Source organism: Lipotes vexillifer, unplaced genomic scaffold (genome assembly GCF_000442215.2).
Source record: "Lipotes vexillifer unplaced genomic scaffold, Lipotes_vexillifer_v1.1 scaffold299, whole genome shotgun sequence".
Lineage (NCBI taxonomy): Eukaryota > Metazoa > Chordata > Mammalia > Artiodactyla > Lipotidae > Lipotes > Lipotes vexillifer.
The window spans coordinates 1566349-1582633 of record NW_006784347.1 but is presented as its reverse complement, the minus strand read 5'-3'; the positions used below and the strand labels follow the sequence as shown (position 1 = coordinate 1582633).

General features: G+C 37.4%; 1 protein-coding gene and 1 pseudogene across 1 annotated transcript in view; both read right to left on the bottom strand.

Annotated features, from left to right (window-relative positions):
• TANC2 (tetratricopeptide repeat, ankyrin repeat and coiled-coil containing 2) overlaps positions 1 to 16285 on the bottom strand; it is a 323861-nt gene that overhangs the window by 145886 nt on the left and 161690 nt on the right. The window contains exon 4 of the mRNA XM_007456751.1: positions 6879 to 7027. Within this exon, the coding sequence (XP_007456813.1) occupies positions 6879 to 7027 (149 nt within the window). The remainder of the gene's footprint in view (positions 1 to 6878; positions 7028 to 16285) is intronic.
• Positions 10251 to 10588, bottom strand: LOC103072850 (60S acidic ribosomal protein P1 pseudogene; annotated as a pseudogene).

Here is a 16285-nt window from a genome sequence, read left to right as displayed (position 1 = left end):
AAATGACTCTACTACCCAAAGCAATCTACAGATTCAGTAGAATCCCTATCAAACTACCAATGGCATTTTTCACAGAGCTAGAACAAAAAAATTCACAATTTGTGTGGAAACACCAAAGACCCCAAAGAGCCAAAGCAATCTTGAGAAAGAAAAATGGAGGTGGAGGAATCAGGCTCCCTGACTTCAGACTATACTACAAAGCTACAGTCAGCAAGACAATAATGGTACTGGCACAAAAACAGAAATATAGATCAATGGAACAGGATAGAAAGCCCAGAGATAAACCAACACACATTTGGTCACTTTATTTTTCATAAAGGAGGCAAGCCTATACAGTGGAGAAAAGACAGCCTCTTCAATAAGTGGTGCTGGGAAAACTGGACAGCTCCATGCAAAAGAATGAAATTAGAACACTCCCTAACACCATACACAAAAATAAACTCAAAATGGATTAAAGACCTAAATGTAAGGCCAGACACCATCAAACTCTTAGAGGAAAACATAGGCAGAATACACTATGACATAAATCACAGCAAGGTCCTTTCTGACCAACCTCCTAGAGCAAGCGAAATAAAAACAAACAAATGGGACCTAATGAAACTTAAAAGCTTTTGCACAGCAAAGGAAACCATAAACAAGACGAAAAGACAACCATCAGAATGGGAGAAAATATTTGCAAACGAAGCAACTGACAAAGGATTAATCTCCAAAATATACAAGCAGCTCATGCAGCTAAATACCCAAAAAGCAAACAACCCAATCCAAAAATGGGTGGAAGACCTAAATAGACATCTCTCCAAAGAAGATATACAGATTGCCAACAAACACATGAAAGGATGCTCAACATCACTAATCATTAGAGAAATGCAAATCAAAACTACAATGAGGTTATCACCTCACACCAGTCAGAATGGCCATCATCAAAAAATCTACAAACAATAAATGCTGGAGAGGGTGTGGAGAAAAGGGAACCCTCTTGCACGGTTGGTGCGAATGTAAATTGATAACAGTCGTTATGGAGAGCAGTATGGAGGTTCCTTATAAAACTAAAAATAGAACTACCATACGACCCAACATTCCCACTACTGGGCATATACCCTGAGAAAACCATAATTCAAAAAGAGTCATGTACCACAATGTTCATTGCAGCACTATTTACAATAGCCAGGACATGGAAGCAACCTAAGTGTCCATCAACAGATGAATGGATAAAGATGATGTGGCACATATATACAGTGGAATATTACTCAGCCATAAAAAGGAACGAAACTGAGTTATTTGTAGTGAGGTGGATGGACCCAGAGTCTGTCATACAGAGTGAAGTAAGTCAGAAAGAGAAAAACAAATACCGTATGCTAACACACATATATGGAATAATAAAAAAAAAAGGTTCTGAAGAACCTAGGGGCAGGACAGGAATAAAGATGCAGATGTACAGAATGGACTTGAGGACACGGGGAGGGGGAAGGGTAAACTGGGATGAAGTGACAGAGTGGCATGGACATATACATACTACCAAATGTAAAATAGATAGCTAGTGGGAAGCAGCTGCACAGCACAGGGAGATCAGCTCGGTGCTTTGTGACCCGCTAAAGGGGTGGGATAGGGAGGGTGGGAGGGAGACGCAAGAGGGAGGAGGTATGGGGATATATGTATATGTATAGCTCATTCACTTTGTTATAAAGCAGAAACTAACACACTACTGTAAAGCAATTATACTCCAATAATGATGTTTTAAAAAAAAATGTTATCCTTTTCAAAACAGTTACTGATCAGTGGCAAAACTACTTGAAGGAGTACTAATGATAAATTTGACATATTTAAATGTTAAATTAAAAAAAAAGCATTTCAACTTTACAGACAGAGTCTATTCATAATCTCTCTGCTAAAATTGAAGATTTACATTTTGTAATTTGACTGGAAAATATGTTGATCACTGAATATGAGAATATTAAGGCTCTTTGACTCGTCCCCAAATGATTTCCAGATGCAATCTCTTATATTTAATTATCTGTGTTGAAGCCAGGTTTTGATTTTAATTTAAATGCTATAACCAGGTCATAAAAGATACATTCAACTCAACCAAGCATAAGTGACATTCTCAGAGCCCTGCAACCAAGTAAATCTTTTCAATCATATGAATAATAGTAGAAACTGATTTTTCTTAATAACACAATAAGCCCTCAAATCTATGCCATTTCTCTTCTATATAATTTTTCTCCAGAGGAGGGAGGAGTCTCAATTTCTTTGTAATTTCCTCTATTTCTATAAAATGATGTTGGTCTACCAGAGCAATGAATTTTTTTTAAACTGGGCTTGCAGTAGAATTTCCTGTGGAATGTAAAAAACAAGTTCCCCTACAAAACTGACAGATACTGAACCCCACCCCAGTCTTACTGACTTAGAATCCTCCCTAGTTGGAATTTGGCATGGCAATTTTTAACTGCCTCATTCTCAGTTTAAGGAATATGTGGGTACTGTAATAGAACTGTATTAGAGTCTTCTACATTAGATATATCTATACTATAGTCATTCCATGTTGAAAAAGTTTAATTTGGGTATAAATCTATTACCTCTATAGCAACTACTTTCCATTTTTAGACAAGATTCTCAGTCGGTTCTTTGAGAAAGGAAACTGTATTATATGCATAATATAGCCAATGTGGAGGTTAGGCTCAAATGATGCATAATTTTTACTACAAGTTATTTTCTGGAAAATAAAGCATTTATCACAGACTATGCTTTAAAAGCTTTAACTGTAAAAGAAAAGCTTAAAGATCAAGCCATTCAGAAAGCAGAAAATTGTTCATGGCTTGTGAATTAAAAGGCAAGCCTTATATTTATTTAAGGAGGCTAGTTAATGAGACACAGAAATCTCTTCTAGGCACAGAAAGACAACATTATCTACTCTCCATACTGCAGGCTAAAATGGACATCTAATTAAGCCGCTCCACTTCTAAAACCTTTCAGTGGTTTTCCCACTGATCTTTTAGTGGTCTCCAGAAGGATCCCAAACTCCCAAGTGGATCTCTTCAAGGTTCTACAAATACACAAGGGAAGAATCTAATGATGGAATTTATAAGGTACATCCTAATACACAGAAACTACTGAGAGAAGAAAATATAGTGATCAGTTGAATATCACTTTCAATATGTTGTCCTTTGCAAAAAAATGATATATGCTGACTTGCCTGTGCTGGATTTTGTCATTACTAGCACTATTCTGAGGACACCATTACTATATAGGCTCTTTCTAAACAAAGCAATCTATCTTTATCAGTATGCTGTTTAGTACAGAAGAAAGTCACTAAGTGAACATGACCTCCTAGTTCTTAATAATTTTCCTAAGACTAGAAATTCCAATGATCAATTCAGCCACTTTCTCCTGTGGTTCCGAGATAGTTTCATGGTATATTATACTCCAAGAGGGCTATCATGTAGCTTCATTATTAATATTTTACATTTGTTCAATGTTTCGTAGTTAAAATTTTTTAAATGTTATAATTGATACTTCATTATCTCCTTATCAACCAAGTATGAGGCATAATAAATATTATTTCCCCATTTAAGAAATGTGAAAATGAGGGCTTCCCTGGTGGCGCAGTGCTTGAGAGTCCGCCTGCCAATGCAGGAGACGCGGGTTCGTGCCCCGTTTCGGGAAGATCCCACATGCCGCGGAGCGGCTGGGCCCGTGAGCCATGGCCACTGAGCCTGCGTGTCCGGAGCCTGTGCTCCGCAAATGGGAGAGGCCACAACAGTGAGAGGCCCGCATAACGCAAGGGAAAAAAAAAAAAAAGAAATGTGAAAATGAAACTACCCTAAGTATGCAAGCTATGAAGCAATTTCCCCCAAATCATACAGTTCCTGCATACATTTACATACTAATTATACTGCATATATATCTTTTGTTTATATGACATTTTACAGCTTACCAAGTGATTTCATATTCATGATTTAACTTGATCTTCACAACAATCCTGTCATTATTTCATGCTATACTGGACCAGTATGGTGTAGCTATTAAGAACATAAGTTGTAAAAGCAGACTGCCTGGATCTGAATACTATTCCATCACTTTCTGGCAGTGTGCTTCCATTTTTCTTTACCTGAAAACTGAAATATAAATGAACCCTACAAATCTTCTACCTCCTGGTTCAGTGACTTTTCTATTATACTATATCACTTTAATTGCATTAAATCAATGATACTACTCATTTACTTACTTTATGACGAATTTATTCGTAAATGCACAAAGCACACTCTAATCTGAAATCTTTATTTACCAAGACCAGGAAGGGGCTACCTGATTTCTAAATGAAGTCACAAGTCATGTGACTTCATTTAGAAATTACTGCAACAGGCTGTGACATGAAGCATCTCAAAAGCAATCAAATATAAATTTTAGCACCTCAAGAAATGTAGCTTTTTAGAAACACAGGGTCCTTGGCAAATTCTCAGACTGTAATGTCATATTTCTTGGTCATTATTAGAACAGTCATATTTTAACCTGCTGTGAATATAAAGAGATAAAAAGTAAAATAGATATTTCATTTATACCAATTTAAATAAAGCTCTCAACATGTATCATTTCTATTTTTTATTCACAGATCACAGCATACTGACATAGTTACAATGTAAATTAGTTAAAAAAAAATCCCTATCACCATGAAGCTTACATTCTTGTATGATATACAGACAACCCCCCCACAACTAAATATATAATGTAATAAATTAATGATAAGAGCTATAAAAAAAATAAAGTACCAGGATATGGGGATATAGTGATGGGCAGGTGCTATTAGATAAAGTAATTAAGGAAGAGGCCTCTCGGAGGAGGTAACATTTGAGCAGAGCACTGGATAAAGTAAGGAAGTGAGTTATGTGGGAAGAACATTCCAGTATAAATGAATGTTTTATGTGTTTGAGGAATGACAGGAAGGCCAGTGTTGCTGGCGAGCTGCAGGTGAAAGGGAGAGGGGTAGGAAATGATGTAGGAGAGGCAGCGAGGGGTGAGATCAGGTAGCCCCTTGCTGGTCATGGTAAAGATTTCAGATTTAATGTTAAATGTGGGGGAATACAGTGGGAGATTGAGAGAAGAGAAGTCAAAGGACCAGGTTCACATTTTCAAGGATCATGCTGGCTTCTGTGTAAACAGACTACAGGGGGCAAGAGTGGAAGCAGAGCCCTATTAGGAGGCCATTTATTCAGACAGTAAATATTTATTGAGCACCTACTAATAGTAGACATTGTTCTAGGTGCAGAGGATACAGCCGTAAATAGAACAGGCAAAAGTTCCAGCCTTCTAACCTTACATTCTAGGCACTAGCCCAGGCAAGAGATGACAGTGACCTGGATTTAGGTGCACCAGTAGAAGTAATGAAAAGGGATCAGATTTAGCATACATTCTGAAGACAAAGCCTACATAATTTGCTGAAAGAGTGAATGTAGAGTGTGACAGAGTAAAGCCAAGAATGACTCCGGTGCTTTTGTCTTACGCCTGTAGGTGATGCCACCTATTCAGACAGGAAACTCAGTAGAAGGAGCAGGTTCTGGGGAAAAATGCAAGAGTTCAGTTTTTTGACATGTTAAATTTGAGATGTATCTTGGACACACAGGTAGAAAAAGTAGTGTAGGCAGCTAGAAATACAGATCTAGAGTTAAGGGGAAAGGCAGGGCTAGAGATAGTTTAGGAGTTAAGACAGTATTTAAAGACATAAGAATGGAAGAGTTTCAATCTGATTAGAATCTCCAGGTATTTGAATTTTACAGAAACTGCCCACGTGATCAGAATGTGCAGCCAGCAAAACCAATGACCTTGGGAGTGAGAATATAAAGAAAGGAAAAGTCTGAGGAGAGAGCTCTGGAACATCTGAGCTTTAACCACATGATGGACAAATATATTCAAATGATCCTTGTACACTTTATGGTGAAGCTAACATATGACATAGAATCTTCACCGACATTACTGAGAATATGCAATTTGAATTTAATTTGTCATCTTCTGAGTAAAATGGTTCACTACCGGACATTCATTTTAAAGATTAAGACCACATAAATGAATCTGAGTCCAATACTTCTTTTGCTACATTTTAACTGAAAAGAATGGAATAGCCAAAAGAAAAAAGTCTATGAAATAATAATTTTTTCAAATTGCTAATATTTTTAACTTTCTGAGATAAATATCTAGATCATTAATTTTTCAGATTTTCTGCTTTTCTAATATATGTATCCAAAACTAAAGTTTTTTAAAGCATATTTTATATACTACAAGTTTTATTATATTTTGTTTTTTATTATTTCCGTTTAAAATATTTTCCAATTTCTTGTGATTTTCTGACTTAAAGCCTACTTAGGAGTATATTAATATCCCAGCACTTGGGGATTTTGATTTTCTGAGTTATCTTTTAGCTATCATTTTCTATGTTATTTTATAATTGATTAACTCTACTATGGTCACAGTAGTTGAAATCTTTTGACATTTGTTGAGATCTGTTCAATGGATCAGCATATTGTCAATATGGCAAATAATCCATGTGTACCTGAAAACAATATGTATTCTGCAATTTGGGAGTGCGGTGCTCATATATATGTCTATTTTGTTTGTTGGCTTATTTACTTATTTATATCCTCATTCATTCAATAAATAAGTCAAAACCTTAAAGTGGCTTTTTAAACTTAAGAAGGAAACTAAAAGGCGTTCTATAAACTGAAGAAATATACTGATTATGGAAAATTAAGTTATATCTCCAGGCCTCAAAAGGCATTCTATACTTGGGATTATTCTTCTCAGAACACTGACACCCTGCAACATTTTTCCTTTCCTGGTTATAATAGGCTGTTTCATCCCATGTTTCACTAAGTTGATAGGAAGCAGTTTACCTGATTTTCATCCTGTACTTCCATGTTGTATTGGTCACCTGGCTGAACTTCCGTGACTTTCTCTCCAAGGAGGAAACCCAGACGAGTCATGAGTGTGTTTGCTGCCTCATCTACAGATGGAGGGGGACCAAGTTCTTGTTCAGCATCACCTATAACAGGAAGACATTGAAACACCTGAATCTATCAAAATAAAATGGCCAGTTTTGCAACTATTTTTACATTCAGTTTGGTCATTTCCTTTGTTTTCACATTCTAAATGCAAAATTACTAGGTCCTTGACTAGAAGCTGATTTTTCCACTGTTACATATTATAATTGATAGTCTACTCAGAATCCTCAATAAATTTACTTGAAACCCTTGAATTTGAGAGAATGTTTTTGTAACTCACTGAATAGAAGTTTCCCATTTCTTTGGCAGTTAGCATTCCAATACAAGTCCTAGTCTTGGGATCTAGTCCTGGCCATAATCACCACCTTCATTCAGGTTCTTTTATCTTTTTTTTTCCTTACAGTTAGTGTAAATATCCTTTTTTATTTTAAAATCAGTTCAAACTTACAAAAAAGTTTCAAAAATAGTACAAAGAACATTTTTTTCCTTAACCATTTGAAAATATAGACATGATATCCCATCATGCCCAGACAGTATGCATTTCCTATAAACAAGCAATTCTCTTACATAACCACAGTACTAGCAGAGAAATCAGGAACCTAACATTTTACATTATTATGATCTCATCCACAGACCCCATTTAAGTTTTGATATTTATCCAGTAATGTCATTTCTAGCAAAAAGATCCAATTCAGGATTAAGCAATTGCACTGAGTTCTTAGTTCTCTTTGACTCCTTTAATCTTGAACAGTTCCTCAGTCTCATCTTAACTTTCATGATCTTGACACTTTTGAAGATTACAGGCCAGCTATTTTGCACAGTGTCCCTCAATTTGAAGTTATCTCATGATTTAATTCAGGTTATGCATTTTTGGCAGGACTATTGCAAAAGCAATGCTATGTTAACTTTGATCACTTGGTTATGGCAGTGTTTGCCAGATATTTCCACTCTAAAATTATTCTTTCTTTTTGTAATTAGTAAGTATGTAATGGGGGGATACTTGGAAAGTATGTAAGTATACCATTCTTCAACAAAATTTTAAATTAAAAAAAATTTTGTGATAAAAATACACGTAACAAAATTTGCCACTTTAACCATTTTTAAGTGTACGATTCAGTGGCATTAAGTACGTTCACAATGTTGTGCAACCATCTCCATTTTCAGAACTTTTTAATCATCCCCCAGAGAAACTCTGTATCCACTAAATAAAACTCCCCAATCTCCCCTCTTACTAGCCCCTAGTAACCTCTATTCTACTTTCTGTCTCTATGAATTTACTTATTCTAGGTACCCCATATAAGTGGAATCACACAGTATTTGTCCTTTTATGTCTAACTTATCTCACTTGCAAATTTTCAAGGTTCATCCCATGTTAGATCAGAATTTCACTCCTTTTTATGACTGACTCCATTTTATGTACATACCATGTTTAGCTAGTGTACAAGTAGCAGTCTGAAGCTCTCCTCAATAAACTTTTGCCCACTATTTTTAGCATCCATTAATGTTTCTCGGTAGAATTACTATCATGCTTGTCAAATAGTGATATTTTCTAAATCCATCACTCTTCTATAGTTTAGTTTCTTTTCCTTTACCTATCTACCTACCTATCTGAACTCGAAGACTCCTATCTTACTCAATGAGTTATAACCTGTTACTATTATTATTTATTTTGATGCTCAAATTGTCCCAAAGTTGGCCATGGAAGCCCTTTCAATTTGGCTCCTGTAACCTTCTGATATATCCCTGTCATTTTCTGAGCACTTCTTTGCTTTCTGGCATCAGATGTTCCAGGCTCATCTTGTACTTTCCCTGCCCTAGCCCTAGAATCAGTCCTTTTCCCAAGAAGAGTTTTTTGTTTGTTTGTTTTTTTTTTTTTTTAGTGGGGAAAGGTATTTAGAATATCAGGTATGCTCATTGTGATCAGGATGTCACTGCCCCCCAGGTCGACTCCGTTGACAGAGTTAGGCAGTATGCTCATACACTTATATACATACACACAACTCTATATTCATTTTTATTTGTAAATCCATACACAAACATACACTCTAAATGTTCACAAAGATGCTCCAATTCCAATTCAATACCATAGGGTTAATTCTAGATTTCTTCCTTTCCAAAGTTATAACTCTGTTCTCCAATAGTGAAAAATCTGGTTCTCGTTTTCCTTATTTAATACTATACTTATTTAATCTATCCCCCTACATGCAACAAATCTCACCGCTGCTCATTGCCACCCTGCACACAGGTGCACTACTCACCCTGGTTGGGTTCCTACCCTACGCCAGATGGCCCTGAGCTATCATTTCCCCTATAGTCAGGGTCATTTTTCCAAAATAATTCATATACCATAAACTCTATCCTCTTAAAGTATACAGCCCAATGGCTTTATTCTCTTCATAAGTATATGGAACCATCACCACTTTCTAATTCCAGAATACTTTCATCACCCCAAAAAGAAACCCCATTCAGGTTCATTTTTTTGCCCTGGAATTTAGACCCCTAAAATTCCTGATCTCTGGCATTCATTTTAATCCTGTGCTTCCAGACTGCTACATCTTTATTGGGGTATAATTGTTTACAATGGTGTGTTAGCTTCTGCTTTATAACAAAGTGAATAAGTTATACATATACATATGTTCCCATATCTCTTCCCTATTGCGTCTCCCTCCCTCCCACCCTCCCTATCCCACCCCTCCAGGCGGTCACAAAGCACCGAGCTGATCTCCCTGTGCTATGCGGCTGCTTCCCACTAGCTATCTACCTTATGTTTGGTAGTGTATATATGTCCATGCCTCTCACTCGCTTTGTCACAGCTTACCCTTCCCCCTCCCCATATCCTCAAGTCCATTCTCTAGTAGGTCTGTGTCTTTATTCCTGTCTTACCCCTAGGCTCTTCACGACATTTTTTTTCTTATATTCCATATATATGGGTTAGCATACGGTATTTGTCTTTCTCTTTCTGACTTACTTCACTCTGTATGACAGACTCTAGGTCTATCCATCTCATTACAAATAGCTCAATTTTGTTTCTTTTTATGGCTGAGTAATGTTCCATTGTATATATGTGCCACATCTTCTTTATCCATTCATCCGACGATGGACACTTAGGTTGTTTCCATCTCCGGGCTATTGTAAATAGAGCTGCAATGAACAGTTTGGTACATGACTCTTTTTGAATTATGGTTTTAACACAATTTTCTTTCTTTCTTTTTTTTTTTCTTTTTTAAGAACTCAGCTTTTTATTGAACGTGTTACTAAAGAGGTTTAGTCAAAAAGACCGAAGCCCATGTCATCATCAGACTCTTCAGATTCTTTGCTTCCACTTTCTTCTCCTCAGCTGGGGCAGCAGTGGTGGAGGGGGCAGGAACTCCTGCCGGTGCAGCCCCAGATGCTGGGGCAGGTCTACCTGCCCCCACGTTGCAGATGAAGCTCCCGATGTTGACACTGGCCAAAGCCTTTGAAAACAAGCCTGGCCAGAAAAGTTCACCATTTACACTGGCTGCTTTAATGAGGGCATTGATCTTATCCTCGGTGACTGTCACCTCATTGTTGGGCAGGATGAGGGCCGAGTAGATGTAGGTGAGCGGAGAGTCGGAGGCCATGGTGCGGGCGAGTGCTAGGCAGGGGCTGCCGGGCATGGTGCAGTCGCCAGATGAAGTGAGGGCCTATACCCCAATGCGGCCTTAGCTTCCTCAGGACCGATCACCTTAGCGGCAGCTGAGGAAAGCATAATTTTTTTTCTATTTAGGCTATTTTTCAGTGGTTACCAACTACAGGAATTATTCTTTTTCAAACCTTTTCACTGAGGGATGCTGAACAATGTCAGTATGAGGTTTTTCCTTGGGCTCAATTTATTTCCAAATAGAAAATTTATAGAAATTTATAGACATAAAAAATAGCCAGGGGCTTCCCTGGTGGCGCAGTGGTTGAGAGTCCGCCTGCCGATGCAGGGGACACGGGTTCGTGCCCCAGTCCGGGAAGATGCCACATGCCACGGAGCGGCTGGGTCCGTGAGCCATGGCCGCTGAGCCTGCGGTCCGGAGCCTGTGCTCCGCAATGGGAGAGGCCACAACAGTGAGAGGCCCGCGTACCACAAAAAAAAAAAAAAAAAAAAATAGCCAGGGAACTCAAGATGATCTATTTTAAATGTGATGCAGAACTAATTTACCTAAACTGAATATCTCTTTACATTAACTTGATTCATTGTCAACGTTTCTTCAGATTTTGTTTTATGTTCAGATACATTCAGTCTAACCTGTTAACAATCCACAGTAGCACATATCCTATATAGGATATTACAAAAATCTTTTTTTTTTTTTTGGAGTCAGATATGTCCTTTCATCATAGCAAGCATTAACCAGAATATCATATGGTTTGATGCTAAAATATAATAGCTTAATTTTTTAGGATATTCAGTGTTACACAATAAATCACTCCTAATGGCAAGAAAGTGAGGTTTATGTTATTATTCAATTTAACATTTATCTTAACTTCTCTACTAAAGTCACAAGCTGCAGGTCAGAGGAAGGGACTACAGGTGTATCCTTGTATAGTATTATTGAACTCAAGTGCTCCATCTGTGGAAAATCTATATAGAATTCTCACTGAGGACTTCCCTGGTGGCACAGTGGTTAAGAATCCGCCTGCTACTGCAGGGGATATGGGTTAAAGCCCTGGTCTGGGAAGATCCCAGATGCCGTGGAGTAACTAAGCCTGTGCACTACAACTACTGAGCCTGCGCTCTAGAATCTGCGAGCCACAACTACTGAGCCCATGAGCCACAATTACTGAGGCCGCATGCCACAACTACTGAAGCCCTCGCGCCTAGAGCCTGTGCTCCGCAACAAGAGAAGCCACCACAATGAGAAGCCCCGTGCACTGCAATGAAGAGTAGCCCCCGCTTGCCACCACTAGAGAAAGCCCATGCACAGCAACGAAAGCCCAATGCAGACAAAATAAATAATAAATAAATTTATTAATTAAAAAAGAAAGTGCCTAGACTGGCATTCAAACCTAATTCTACCAGTGTTAAAGTCCCATAAAAAAAAAAAAAAAAGAATTCTCATTGAAATTATGCCAGAGTAGAAAAACAGGATCTATATTCCCTTCCCTACTTCTCTGCAAGAGGCAACAAAAACGGATTTCTCTGCCACAGACCAGAAAGATATCCCAGGGGCTTTATTACCTCTATAATGTCCAACATTATATAGACAGTTCCTTATCTCTCTACCTCTGCCCAACTATGATACTCTAACATAAAATCTCAGGAAAAAGCTGTGTTACAAATGCATGCAAATGCATCTTCAAAACAAGTACCCTAAATCCAAAAAATAATACAAATGAATGTATATACAAAACAGAAACAGAGTTACAGAGATAGAAAACAAACCTGTGGTTACCAAAGAGGAGAGGGAAGGGTGGAGGGACAAATTAGGGGTATGAGATTAAAAGATACAAACTACTATATATAAGTAGATGAGCACCAAGGGTATACTATATAGCACAGGGAATTATATCCATTATCTTGTAATAATCTATAATGGAATATAATCTGCAAAAATACTGAATCATTATGCTGTACACCTGAAGCTTACACAATACTGTAAATCAACTATACTTCAATTAAAAAGAAACAAATCCCCTATCCATCATTCAAGCAAATTTCCACCTTTAAAGCCTTGCTATGAAGAATTTTTCATTTCGTTACCACAGTGTGTAGAATTTCTAAACTATTGAGTCAACTATTTAATATTATTAAAATTTATCAAAGTCTACTATGATAACAAGAATATTTATAGCATATGAAATTTGAAGTAAACAGTTTCAGGTTAAAATGCTAAATGTAATTCTGAAGACATGTATAATAAAATGTAAAAGTCCCTGACCTCTAAATTTCACAACATACTACTACACTATATACAAATGGCAGGCAAGAGGCTATAATTATATTATTATTTCATGCATTATTTGCAAAAGTCCAAATGTTACTCACTTAAGAAAGAGGCTGGGGAAAAGAAACCAAGCTTCCTTTTGCTTCTAGGCTCTTGTACTCATGTTACTCTTAGTCTTACTATATCACTCTATTTCTCTTAAGTGCTTTTTTTCCTAAATATTAGTTTCTTAAAAAGATACTAATATTTATTATTTTTAAGAAGTCTACCAGCTCATATACTTTATATACATTAAAGTATGTATGGGAGAAATGATATAATGACCAGGTTTTGCTGAAATTACTACAGAAAAAAATGGAGAAGATATAGATAAAGTTGTCAAAATTATTGAAGCTAGGAAATGACTACATAGTAGTGCATTATTTTATTCTCTGTTTGCGAATGTTTGGAACTTGAGGAAAAAACTCTATGCAGGGAAGTTTCTTTTAAATAACTTAGCAGTTCTCAACTGGTGACAATTTTGCCCCCCAGGGAACCTTTGGCAATGAGTGGAGATATTTCTGGTTGTCACACTGCAGGGAGCGGTGCTGCTACTCGCATCTAGTAGGTAGAGGCCAGGGACTCTGCCAAACATCCTACAATACACAAGACAGCTCTCCACAATAAAGGATTACCTAGCCCAGAAAGTCATTAAATAGTATTGAGGTTAAGAAACCCTGAAACAGCTAGAATCACCTTATCCTTTAAAATCTGTCAAATTGGATGAACTCTTAACACACAGTCAGTAGGAAAACCAGTGTCCAACCTGTTACTTCCATGGATTCTTAAAATTACTTCAATTTCTAACTTACAATGAATTTTTAGTCTTTGGGCTATTTCTTTCCTGAGTGTAGGGTCTGTTTTCTGCACTACTAGATTCTGCTGTAATCTTTTCAGTTTTCAATGAACCTTAGTCTTATGGTGGTGTGTGGACAGGACTTTACTGGGGTTACATTGTGTTTGTTAAGGGTGGGGGATTATATCATGGCACAGAACAATTAAATGAAACTAAAAAATATGATATATCTCAAAATTTCAGATTATCTTTTATTAATTATAATAACAGCTAGCACATATGGGGATTAATTATATGCCAGGTACTGTTTCTAAGTACTTTATATACATTAACTCTTTTAATGATCATAACCACCCTATGAGGTAGGCATAGGGTGCCTTTATTTTTTTTTTTTTTTTTGCTGTACGCGGGCCTCTCACTGTTGTGGCCTCTCCCGTTGCAGAGCACAGGCTCCGGACGCGCAGGCTCAGCGGCCATGGCTCACGGGCCCAGCCGCTCCGCGGCATGTGGGATCCTCCCGGACCGGGGCACGAACCCGTATCCCCTGCATTGGCAGGCGGACTCTCAACCACTGCGCCACCAGGGAAGCCCCTTTATTTTTATGAATAAAGAAAGTGAAGCACAGAGGGATGAGTAACTTACCCAAATTCATAAGCTAATAAGTAGCTGATCCAGGAAATCTGGATCTAGAACTCAGGCTCTTAACCCCTAAGCTCTACTGTCACCCTTGATTCCAGTCTCTCACCATTTTGCTGGGCATCACTTCCTACCTCCCCTCTGCCCAGGGTATTTGTTCAAAACTCTCAACATTCCTCTTAAATCCTCATACCAAATATTTTACCTATCTTTGTCTCATCCATGACCATCCAGGCAATGTAAAGAAGGTGTCATCTTCATAACCAAACACGCCCAATTAAGGTATGTCCCTAAACAAAGACAGTACTTTTCTTGAGTGGAATTCTACTGTGACTCCTTTAATATTAATGATGAATTTGGAGTATGATACACAAAACAAGATGGCTGGTAGGTTGTTGGAAAATAATCACCATGACACTATTATACACAAAGTAAATCATATCATTCATATATTATGTTGATTAAAACTCCTGAAATTTATCTTGGCTATTTGGGAGCAGTGTGTTTATGCAATAGGCTTTGCTCCCAGAATACTGAATGAGGAATACAGCACCGTAAAACTAAAGGATTCTTATGCTTGGATATTTTTTCCACAGCAGAAGTGGTTACTGAATGCTTATCAAATGCCTTTTTTAGCCTCTATGAAGAAAACTAGCTCTTACAGCTATTAGTATGATGAACTATTTTAATGGATTTTGTAATTTTGAAAAGCTTTCATTAAAATTAATAGGAATTATTATTAAACATTAAAAAAAATAAAGGATTTAAAATTCACATGGGAATGGAAAGGTCTAGGAATAGTAAAGAAAATGTGAAGAAGAATGACTGCTGTTACTTAATATCAAGGTTTAATCTAATGCTAAAGTAATTAAGAGGGAGTATGATTGGTACAAGCATAGATAAAATGACCAGGAGAACAGAATAAAGAATCCAGAAACATATCTATACATGTATAATCACCTTATTTGGACAGAGATGCCACTGCAATATTTTAGTAATCAAATGGCGTTTTCAATCATTGGTGACGGATCAGTATGTATGAATAAAAATGAAACCTGTCCCAACCTCATCCCATACACAAAAATCAATTCCAGGTGGATAAAAGACCCAAATACGAAAGATAATACATTTTCTGGAAGATAGCCTAATAGAATAACTTCATGAACTAGGACTAGGCAAAGATTTCTTAAACAGAACACAAAAAAGAAAAGATGGGTAAGTTTATTAATGAGAAAAACCTCTGTTCACCAAAGACTCCATTAAAACAGTAAAAAGGGGCTTCCCTGGTGGCGCAGTGGTTGCCGCCTGCCGATGCAGGGGATACGGGTTCGTGCCCTGGTCCGGGAAGATCCCACATGCCGCGGAGCGGCTGGGCCCGTGAGCCATGGCCGCTGAGCCTGTGCATCTGGAGCCTGTGCTCCGCAATGGGAGAGGCCACAACAGTGAGAGGCCCGCGTACCGCAAAAAAAAAAACAAAACAAGACAAAAAACGAAACAGTAAAAAGGCAAGCCATAGAGTGGGAAAAATATCTTTAGTTCATACATCCAACAAAGGACTTGTATTTAGAATATACAAAGAACTTGTACAAATCAATAAGAAAAATAAAGACAATACGATTAAAAGATGAACAAAAGAAATTCCACACGGGAATTTACAAAACTCCTGTTTTATACAAAATGTTCAACATTGTACGGAAATGAAAATCAAAACCACAATGAGATAACACTAAGTATGTGTAGTGCAGGATAGCACACAAAAGAAACAAACCAAAAACATCTGATAATATGGGGTAAAAGGACAGTTAAATCCTGTTGTACTGGTGTGAATGTAAACTGGTAGCATCAAATTTGGAAAAAAATTTAGACTGGGGACTGAAACCCCATGACCCAGCAAGTCTACTACTAGGTATATACCGAAAGGAAAAGTATATGTAGGG